General features: G+C 44.6%; 3 protein-coding genes across 3 annotated transcripts; 1 reads left to right on the top strand and 2 right to left on the bottom strand.

Moving 5' to 3' along the window:
- Positions 1–3,712: 3,712 nt before the first annotated feature.
- Positions 3,713–4,903, bottom strand: ISF_09932 (initiation-specific alpha-1,6-mannosyltransferase; the record flags this gene model as incomplete). The annotated part of the gene is made up of 1 exon (XM_018853531.1): positions 3,713–4,903. One exon carries the CDS (start codon positions 4,901–4,903, stop codon positions 3,713–3,715), a length of 1,191 nt encoding a protein of 396 aa, XP_018699282.1.
- A 1,028-nt stretch (positions 4,904–5,931) lies between these two features.
- On the top strand, positions 5,932–7,470 carry ISF_09931 (Acyltransferase 3; the record flags this gene model as incomplete). The annotated part of the gene is made up of 1 exon (XM_018853530.1): positions 5,932–7,470. The coding sequence occupies one exon, from the start codon at positions 5,932–5,934 to the stop codon at positions 7,468–7,470; it is 1,539 nt and encodes a 512-aa protein (XP_018699281.1).
- Positions 7,471–7,959: 489 nt separating this feature from the next.
- ISF_09930 (Glycosyl transferase, family 8) lies at positions 7,960–10,551 on the bottom strand (the record flags this gene model as incomplete). The annotated part of the gene is made up of 3 exons (XM_018853529.1): positions 7,960–9,040; positions 10,086–10,266; positions 10,329–10,551. 3 exons carry the CDS (start codon positions 10,549–10,551, stop codon positions 7,960–7,962), a joined length of 1,485 nt encoding a protein of 494 aa, XP_018699280.1.
- Positions 10,552–11,258: the final 707 nt, after the last annotated feature.

Raw genomic sequence — 11,258 nt, 5'->3', positions numbered from 1 at the left:
AAATATATAGAGTATAAATAAGTAGTTATTATAGTATAAGTTATATTAAGAGATATCTCCTAATAATAGAGTTATTACTTAGATTAATTAATAGAGATCTAGACTACTTAACTATAAGAATACCTCCTCCTTAAGTACCTATCTATCTCTCTACTATAACTATAGATTAAAAGACTTAACCTTTAATCCTTTAGATCCTATCCTTAGATTAATAGCTTAATAGCTTAAGTCCTTAATCCTAAGGATATTATATAACCTTCTATCCTTCCTAAGTGCTAGTATATTAAACCCTAGTTTATCTTACTTAACCCTACTATTATAAACGGTTAAGGGTGATATAGAGTAGCCTAAGAAGGAGGCTAGGCGGGACGCCTACAGGACGCCCAATTAGGACAGGAAGTCACGTGACTATAATAGGCTTATAGGAGTACTATAAGCTAGTAAGGATTATAACCTTAGTGTAAGCTAGTAATCTAAGTAATAGAGTAGAAAATAGGATAAATATATAAGAAAGGGGATTTCTAGTAGATAGTTAAACTAGATCTCTACTAATTAATCTAAATAATAATTCTACTATTAAGAGTAACCTTATAATATAACTTATACTATAATACTACTTATTTATAGTCTATTATATATTTTAACTAACTTACTATAATAGTAGCTTAATCCTAATCTATAGTTAGTCTACTTTTTAAGTAGAGAGTTAATTAAAATATATAAAGTGTATATAAGTAATTATTATAATATAAATTATATTAAGAGATATTCTCCTAATAGTAGAGTTAATACTTAGATTAATTAGTAGAGATCTAGTCTAGCTATCTACTAGAAATCCCCTTCCTTATATATTTATTCTATCCTCTACTATATTCCTAGGATTACTCTAGATTACTAGTAATCCCTATAATCCTAATGTCTATAGGATTACTATTAGCTTACTATAATCCTTAGTAATCTAGTTATATAACCTTATATCCTAATTAGGCGACTTATAGGTTCCTACCTAGTTGCTTCCTTAGGCCGCCTCCTAACTACTTTATATACATTCCTAGTTTATAATACTTACTTCCTAAGAAATAGATTTACTATAGATTAGAGAAGAGCTACTATTATATTTTAATTAGTCCTATTTAGTAAGTTACTTTAAAACCTTAAGTAGTTAACCTCTATAATATCCACTATTAATAGTAATACTATTAACTTAGGGTAGACTATTATCTAACTTACTAACTAGGTTAATAACCTTATAGAGAAACTTAATTAACTTTAAGTCCTAAGTACTATTAGAGTTATTACTCTTTTTAAGTTTCTTAAACTTAATCTATTTAATAGAATTAAAAAAAAAATAAACCTTTTTAACCTAAGCTAAAGTATACTTATATATTAATAATACTATTAAGAAGCCTAAAATAAAAGTACTTTATATAAAAAACCTTCTTATAAGAAAAGTATTAGAATAGTAGGAACTAACTATTATAAATAGAATAACTATATATAGGGCTAAGTAAAATAAACTAGGGTTTAATACACTAAACACTTAAGAAAGATAGAAGGTTATATAATATCCTTAGGATTAAAGATTTAAACTATTAAGCTATTAATCTAAAGATAAGATCTAAGGGATTAAAGAATAAGCCTTTTAATCTAGAGTTATAGTAGAAAGATAAATAGGTACTTAAGGAAGAGGTATTCCTATAGTTAGGTAGTTTAGATCTCTACTAATTAATTTAAGTAATAATTCTACTATTAGGAGATATTTTCTAATATAACTTACACTATAATAACTATTTATATACACTTATATATTTAAACTAACTCTCTACTTAAGAAATAGACTAACTATAGATTAGGATTAAGCTACTATTATACTAACCCTATAAGATTATTTTAATAAAGAAGAACCTAAAGAATAAATAACTAGAATCTTTAATAACTATAGTAAATTTAAAAGAAAATAAAACTATATTTAGTAATTTAAATAAAGAATAAATAGTAGTCTATAAACTTAAGTAGTTAAAGTAAATAGACTCTATATAGTATTATATAAAGGAGTTCTACTATATTATAATATAGTCTACTTAGGATAATAATAACTAAATAGAACTCTTTTATAATAGACTTAAAGAGGAAGTTAAGAGTAAAGTCTTAAAAAATAATTAATCTAATAATTTTAGTAAGTTTATTAATTAGGTTATTAAAATTAATAACTAACTTTATACTAGAAAACTAGAATATAGAAAAGGAAAAAGGACTTAAAGACTCTACTTATAGTAATACTAGTCTAATACTAAAAGATATATATATAAATTTATAGTTTATAGAACTTATTTAAACTTAATAGAACTTAATACTATAAATAAAGAAAAGACTAAAATATACTATAATTATAATAAGAAAGGATACTTTATAAATAAGTATTAGACTCTAAAGAAATAATAGAAGCCTATAGAAGAAAGAAAGAAGTATAATATAATAAACTATAGCGTCGTCTTTCGTCGACCCTTTATGCGATGGCTCTAAACTACGGACGTATGCGCTCGCTAGAGCGATAGTACAGCAGTCTAGGTAGTTAGAGCTCTCTAATTATGCATCTTCATTCGATTCATCTCCTATAAAACCTCTATGAAGTATAAATGGAATCCGCCGAAGATCCACCCACAGTCCCAGCGCTCACCGTGCGAAACGCCCTGCCCACATTTCCACCACCTACAGTACATAGGTTGGTATGGCACGCAGCCGCGTGGCAGGATCAAGACTAACCAGTAGTATCGAGAGGCAATGGGTTTGCCCCAGCGGTACAACAAGGCAGAGCTTGCTTGGTGCCTTGATTGGAAGCAGATGGGTAAGCAATGCAAAAAGAGCGAAAACGCTCTAGAGACTAGACGAAGGAAGAGATGATGTCGTATCTGGATTAGGACAAGGCAGAAGAAGGCCAGGTTGAAGCAATGGTAGCAGCCGAGGCTCTCCGTGAACCTCGAGGGGATCGTCCATTGGCACGGCCACCACGGCTCTCGACAGAGGAATCTTTTCTCCAGGGCGTACGTCGATGTACTCGTCGTCCGCCTTGCGGAAGAGGTCGCGCTGGACAAACTTGCTGTATATAACTCAATAATTAGGCGTTTATAGTCTTTTTATATATCTTCGTTTTAGAAGTAATATAGTTCTAACTTATACTTAAGAGAGTACCTAATAGAATTAATAAACTAGATAACTCTTTTAGGCTAGTTAAATAAATTACTATTTTTAATCTTATAATATAATAATACTATATTACTTTTAATATAACTCTAATAAAAGACTACTATATTAGACTTTATTTAACATAAGGATTTTATTATAATATATTAATAAAAAGATATCTTTAATAGTAGAACTATTACTTAGATTAATTAGTAGAGATTTAATATAATTATCTATTAGAAATATTTTTCTTTATATACTTATTCTCTTCTCTACTTTAATACTTAGATTATTTTGTTTACTCTATAATCCTAATAATCCTCCTAGTTTATTAGATTATTTTAATAATCTATAAAAAATGTTAAAAAGAGTTTAACTACTTTTTAGTATATTTACTCTATATAGCCCTAGAGTAAATAGCTTAGTTATAAATATAGTTTTAGTTCTAAGCCTAAGGTTATTATAATATATAGTAATGTATTGTCTTAAAATATACTTAACCATTCTAGGAACTATATACTGACTTCCTCTACGCGGGCTGTTGTAGAAGCTTTAGGCGCTCTAGAATCTTGGCCTTCTTGTCATCTTCTGAGAGGTGCTCGTACTCTGCCACATCCTTGTCCCATTGCTCCACGCAGCCCTTGTTCCAGTTGCACTCTTCCACCGCGCCAAACGCGGGATGGCTATAGCGCTTATGCTTACTGGGCCAGTTAGATGCGTGATAGTGGTGCTTTACCAGTGCACCGCGGGAGCCATGGTTACCCGAGTCGGAATGCCCTTGGCCAGCGCAAAAGGCCTCGACGTTGAGGACAAGCACTCTCGCCACCACCTTGGACTCGTCCATTTTGTGAAAATGGTCCCAAGTAATCTCTGCTCCGCCCGATGCCTTATTCATTTCCGCCAGGACAGCAGTGGTAAAGGCCGACGGGCCCGTTCCTGTGATGACCTGGTCAAAGTCTAGCTCAACATCCTTGATGGCGACGCCCTGCTCCTTGGCGACGCCTGTGAACCACTTCATAATTGTCTCAATCAGGAGCATCATGACCGGGTGTTGTGGCCGTGAGATGATTGTCCACTGGCAGAATGACTGCGATTTCTGGCCAAGAATGGGGTGCTGGCGGAAATGAGGCATGTCCACTTCAATGCCAATAATGAGGTCGTAGTCTCGCTCGTTGAAGCGTTGTGGGATAAAGCGGTGAAAGGGCTTGATAGCCTCGACGTCAATGTCAGCATATATTCCACCCTCGGCGTATAAAACCATATAGCGTAGTAAATCAGCTTTAATGATGCGCAGTTGAATATTATTATAAAAATCGACAATGTCTTGGCGGCCAAATCCCAGGGGGCCAAAAAAATGTTCGACATAGGTCCTGTCGTTGGTGTCGGTGATGACCTCGTAGCGCATCTGGGGGTTCTTCTGGAGCCAGGTCATGGCCCGAGAGGTTTCAGTGACTCCGAAAAATAACGGATCTGTTTTCCATATTTGCCAGATTTTCTGGGGAAATGTATCGCCAGGCAGCTCGGGACGAGGTGGCGCAACAGTGACTTCTCGTATGTGGTGCGATGTTGGGAAAAGCAGGTCCAGATTCAGCGCGGCCGTCAGGAATAGAATGCAGCCCACATAGGTAAAAATGTGCCTGTATCGTCTTATACGGTTTCTAATGAGGGCGGTGCTGAGCTTTGGCGGTAGTATCGCCGACATGGTGAGCTTGAAGGGCATGTTTGGACCGCCCTGGGTGGGATGCGGCGCTGCGAACTCTGCCAGTTCGGAACGTGGCGAACTCGAGTGTCAAGGCTTGCAAGACAGTGAGACAGGGACGGAATAAAGAGGCAGCAGAGCTGCGGAAAGTCACAGGTATGGCTTTCGGCCTTGGTCCGCAGAGGTCGAGCGGTGGGCGCAGGTCCGGGGGGAAACCGATAGAGACGTGGCGGTGACGGTCACAGGGGAGCTGCCATAACGATGGGCGAGCGACAAAGATGTGTACTGCCAAGCAGCGATGATTGCATTCATAATATATCAAGCCTTGAAACCCGTTCTTTCTACTCTGCCTTCCCACCACGCTCGCCACTCACTAATACAACGCCCATGGTCGCCGACCCCCTGTCGAACGTGGTGGCGCCACTATTGCCCGTTTGCTCCGCAATTTTACTTGCACACGACGTCGAACAATCAAAGCCAGGGGTTTGTTAGCTTTTGTGGCTTATTAGGGGGGCAGGCCCAGGTGCGAGGCGAAAGTTTTCTGGACAGCCCGACTATGTAGCACTCAGGGCCAAGGTAGGTACATAGGTACTAACTAGGTAACTAACTGGTGGCTATCCGCCGTGAAGCACCCTGTGGCCCTTGTCGCGAAGCCACACGAAAGTGGGTCAGTCCCTGACGGGCTAACGAAGCTACGACGCCACATTACAACCCCGCGATCAACGTCGCATGTTTGCATGGGTGTCAGGCCAGTGGCCTGTGGCCACCTGGCTCACACAACTCAACCAATACATACATAGGTACAGACGTAAACACTTGTCCATCACAATGGGGCTCCGGCCAGCGCGACAACGGTGCCGGCAGCCGGCCTTGATTTCAATGACATGACATTGCAAACCTTCCGCGGCTAGCCACATGCTAACTAGCCCGCCAGCCTGGCCGGTGGCCTTGCGAGCTGCGCTTTGTTTGATATACCGACCTGGCCGTTGCTCCATCTCGGCCGTTTCTGTCGCTGCTACTCTCCGGCTCAATTCATCTACAGCTACAAGATGGAATGGCAGACTTCGTCCTTCACGCTCGATTCCGACGACGGCAGCGACGGCAGGTTCCTTTGCGACGCCGAGGAGCGCGGTGGTGGAGGTGGCGACGACCTGCCGTACTGGAAAGCCTACTGGAAGCCGCTGCGGTCCGCCCTGGACAAGGGCAACGATATCCTCACACTGCGGCCGCAATGGACATTGCAGCCATGGTCTCGCCCGAGCAACTTGCACAAGACAGCCTACCTCGATGGACTGCGCGGCTTCGCGGCTCTCATCGTCTACTGGCACCACCACGAATTATGGGTTCATAACATGCATCGCTGGAACCAAAACGGCATCTTCGAAAACAGCTTCGGCTACGAGGGCAAGCACCACTTTGTCGCGCTGCCCGGCATTCGCATCTTGTTCTCGGGTGGCCACTTTGCCGTCTCCATCTTCTTTGTCCTATCCGGCTACGTCTTGTCCATCAAGGGGCACAAGCTGATTGAGAGTAACGACATGCATGGTCTCGTGGACCACCTGGCCTCGTCCATTTTCCGCCGCTGGACACGCCTGTTTCTGCCTGTGCTGGCTACACTGATAGTGTATGCCACCGTCTGGCACGTCTTTGGTCTCTGGGTCGACGAATCCTCCCCGCAGCGAACGTGGTTCGACGAGATGTGGTTTTTGTACTGCGAGTTCAAAAACTTCAGTTACCCGTTCAAAGAAGGTGGCGTGCCGTGGATGAGCTACAACATGCACGTCTGGTCTATCGCTGCCGAGTTCAAGGGCTCCTTGGTCGTCTTTGGCTCCCTGCTGGCGTTTTCCCGCTGCAGCGCGGAGGCCCGTGTGTGGTGCCAACTGGCGCTGGTGGGATACTTCATGTACATTGCGGATGGTTGGTACTGTGCAATGTTCATGGCAGGCATGCTGCTGAGCCACATGGACCACCTGGCTAGCCTGGGCCGCCTGCCGTCGATCTTGGTCCGACTCCAGCCGCACAAGACCTTCATGTATTATCATATGCTAGTCATCAGCATATACCTCGGCGGTGTGCCCTCTGAGAACCGCGAAATACAGCAGCTCGCAAAGAACCGTGGCTGGTATCTCCTTTCCTTCCTCAAGCCCCAGGCCGTCTTTGACTACAAGTGGTTCTTCCTGTTCTGGGCCGCGGTTCTTCTCATGCCGTGCGTGAGGCATCTCAGCTGGTTGCGGCGGTTCTTTGAGACAAGAGTCTGCCAGTATCTCGGCCGCGTCTCATTTGCCTTATACCTGGTCCACGGGCCCGTTCTCTGGACCATTGGTGATCGGCTGTACGCCGTCTTCGGCATCAGCTCCAAGGCACACCTTGAGCACATTCCCGGTTGGGTCGGAATAATCCCAGTATCCAAAGCCGGTCCTGTCGGCCTGGAGCTTTCGTTCCTCCTCGCAAACTTGTTTCTACTTCCCCTGACCCTCTACATCGCAAATGTCGTCACGCGGGTTGTGGATAAACCAAGCGTCAAGTTTGCCAGCTGGGTTTACAGCAAGACGTTAGAAAAGACTGCGGCCACACGCCCTAAAATATAGATTGGCGGAATATATATTACAATGCATGTATTAAACAGCGTCGAGAGAGCACCCTCGTGAACCTGTTATGGACTATCCAATTTACACACCTTATTACATGCACGCACTTGTTCAGCCTCCACATAATTAGCTGCTTGTGGCGCAATGGAGAAGTGATCGGCCTACTTGGTAGAGCATCGTCAAACATGGTGGCGTCAACACGCTAGTTCTCGACGTCGTCAACCTAGCCACCACAGCTTGTCGGCTCCATCTATGCCATGTGATTGCATGGAAACGGAGAATGTCCGAGTCTGGAAATATTGGCCAGTTCTCAGCAGCTGTTCATAAATTACCCTGCCCACTCAGTGAGCGGCGCGGATGCAGGGTTCGACATTTGCCAAAGTATCGGACACGCCGAGCTCGGAAACCCCCCCATGTCGGTCATAGGATCATGCTTTTGGACTAGAGGATGTGAGAGAGGATATTATATTGTACATTATTTAGCCAAGGCTATCTTATGTGCTCGCTTGTCTCCCATAGTTCCCTGAATATGCCTGTTCGCCTAGCGTCCTCAAAGCGAGCCGAGTCATAGAAGCGACTCATTTTCATCCAATCTAAATCCCACATATCGTTCAGCTGCGTCAGATTGTTCCATTGTCCCCAGAATCTACTCCACATCTTGACGTGGAGAATCTTGACAGGGCCTCCAATCTCTCCCTCGCCGCTCTTCAGATACTTCAAGTAGTACTCTGGCACGGTATTCCATGCTGGCGGCAGTCTGGTGACGGGAAACGGCCCGTCGATTGCAAAGGCATTCTTTGACTTTAAGATCCCCTGCTCCATGTCCTCAAAGTTATAGTCAGCCGTCTGCTTGGCGGCTCGGAGGAGCTTCGCATGCAGGTCCCGATTCGGCTTCAAGACCAAAACGCCAGCGTTGATATTCTCCGGCGAGAACTGGGCGACACCTGCGTAGACGTAATTGCACATGTTCTCGTCGCCGGATGCCTTGGCAACCGCAGCTTTATCCTCTAGGTCAAGATCACCCTCCTTGCATCTCTGCGTTGGCGCCAGCCGAAACAACTCATCGATGTTGGCAACAGGAAATGCATCTGAATCAAGGAATACCAGGCGCCTCCATTCCATCTGACTCCACAAGTGGAGTTTCGATAGGACGTCTATCCATCGTTTCGTTGGTATAGCTTCATCAGGTATGATATTGTCGAGCAACGGTATCGTCTTCACAATTGCGCCCTGCCCTCGCAATATGCGCCTCAGGAGTTCGGGGATAAAGGGACACACGAACACGATGATTGGATACTTGGACCGAAAATCGGACCACAGTATGCGCCAAATGATGGACTGCGTAGTCTCAAAATAAGGATCGCGTAAGTCGGGCTCGCGGCTGCAATACAGCGTGGAATACGCATATTTTGTAGGCTCATCAGTGTTGTGGGCAGGGTATTTCGATAGCGACGTAAAGTCCCGGCGTGGCGGCGGCGAGTAGGGATATGCTAAAATGGCGGTGCCAGGGTCATCAGCCTGCGTCAGCTTCTCGTGGCCATTGCCCCGATATTGTGCGTCAGGAGCGTCTCTGAGAAGAAGGATGCATATAAGGCAAAGTAAAATCACACCAATGGTGATCACGACATGGAGCCGAGGGGCGCATGAAGCTCTCATTGGCCGCATGATGTAAGCAAATCCCTGGGGAGCAACGCCGGCATGTGCAGTTGTTAGGAGCAGATGCCTGCGCACTCCAAACAAGACGCATTTGTATTGCATCCTATTCTCACAAGCCAGGCCGCAGCCCATCCTCGGCATTCTGGATTCTGGGTGAGCCGAGAGCCGAAAGTGGTGATATGGCCTCATCCCAAGAACTAGGGCGTGGCGCTGGGAGGCGGCTGATTATCGTATGGTGGCACTTTATTCCAACCAGCCACTCACTCTACTACTGTTTCACACTTTTGGGATGAACCTGAAAATCCTTATCCTTCATACGCCTCCATACGCCTCCATGCGCCTCCATACGCCTCTATACCCACACACAGCTAATGGACAACTTTCCAAAAAAGGAGAGTAAGCCGAATTGTGGTAAAATACATAGATATATAAGTAAATGAGAGACTAGGACTAGTAGTAGTTTAAGCAGCTTATAGTAGAGGGAATGTCCCGTTATCTGTGGACTGCCCTCTCGTCCATCGTGTTGGAATACTAGGGCGCAGCTTGGCCTGTGTAATAAAATCCAGTGATTTCCCGCCTTTTAACAGTCTAATTCAAGCTCCACCAAAGGGAACCTAAAAACAAAAGCTCGGCCGTACATACGACGTCGACCAGTCTTGCCTGTGGGCCCAATCACCGCAGAGGCAGGACTCTAATAGGAAGCAGCACCAAACTCTAATCAGAAGCACTACCCAAATAAGAAATACCGCCCGACTGTCCAAGTGGGGGTTGGAAAAGCGCGGCTGCAACGACGTCGATCAGTCTTGGCTGTGAGTCCTCACCATAGAAGCAGGACTCCAACAAGAAGCACCACCCAGCTGTGCACAAGCCGGGGTTGAAAAGCTTCACCAGTGACAACAGTCGGCGACACAATACTGGTCGTTGGGTTGGGTATCCCAACACTGCCCGAGGATGTGGACTTTGTGGCGGGCGCCGTGGCCGTGTTCTCCGGCTCCGGAGGGAAGACGGTGATGCTTGGTGACTCAAGAGGAAAGACGGTGATGCTTGCTGAGCGCTTTAGCTCTGGAAAGTACTTGGTGTCGTCGAACCCGCTCGTATCGATTGTCTTGCAAATGTTGACAATAGCTGGCAAGAATTGACCTAGAACGATGGTGTAAGTGATGGCTCCAAGCCCCAAGAGAGGAGTAATCGTCGAGACATACCCATGGCGACTTCAGAGCCGCACGCCCTCATGATGCATCCCGTCGCAGCTCCGTGGATAACGTTGAAGTTACTACAGATGCATCCAAAGTTGTCGGCGGCGCAATTGCTGTTGAGTGCCGTAGACTCGTCGAGGCAGGAAAGAGAGCAGTCAGGGAGAGACTCGCGGCTTTGAGCCACAGCCAGCGTGGCCAGCATGTAGGTCGTAGCAATCGTAACCCTCATTTTGTCAACTGCTGCGTGTTAGTAACAGCGTCTGGTTTTCGTCCTGGCAGCTAATAGCATCAACTCACCTGTAAACTTGGCTGTCTAAAAAGCAAGCGAAAAATGTTTATATGAAGCGTCTATGGAATGCTTCTATATAGCCCCCCCCCCCCCAAGGCTGCTATCAGCTGGGGTGGGCCTATGTAAGTGGGTGTTATTTTATTATGAGGCACCTACTAACGTAGTTATAGTTACATACGCCTTCATACTAACTAACTATTGGAGCATCCCCACGGGGGATCCTTCTGGGGTAACATTCGGAGTGTGGCACTCGCTAGTGCCGAGCCAGGGCAGATACAGTAACCATCCCGTGTGGAGGCGCTCCAGGTGTTTTTGCCCACTGACGGGGGGCGTACATCATCAGTGCAGAAATACAGGGATTCTTGCCTAAACTCAGTGTACTCGTTAGTATTTTGTGAATTGCAGCAGTACATTAGTGTACTAAGAAACACCACTAAAATCCAAGTACCTTGAACAGTATGTACCATCATTGATTTTCTATTGCGCATTGTGCGCCTTGACCGATCAGAATCAAAATACGCAGGTGCTGAAGAGCGCTATAGAGTTATTTTCGTGGATCTTCTTCCCTGGTTTGTAGAACCGCTATGACGTGGAGAACGCGTCAGGTTAATGATTATTGTGACGTTTTTAACACACACGTCCATGTT

Source organism: Cordyceps fumosorosea (genome assembly GCF_001636725.1).
Source record: "Cordyceps fumosorosea ARSEF 2679 chromosome Unknown scaffold_102, whole genome shotgun sequence".
NCBI lineage: Eukaryota > Fungi > Ascomycota > Sordariomycetes > Hypocreales > Cordycipitaceae > Cordyceps > Cordyceps fumosorosea.
The sequence above is the reverse complement of the archived record's forward strand: the minus strand, read 5'-3'. Positions and strand labels throughout refer to the sequence as shown.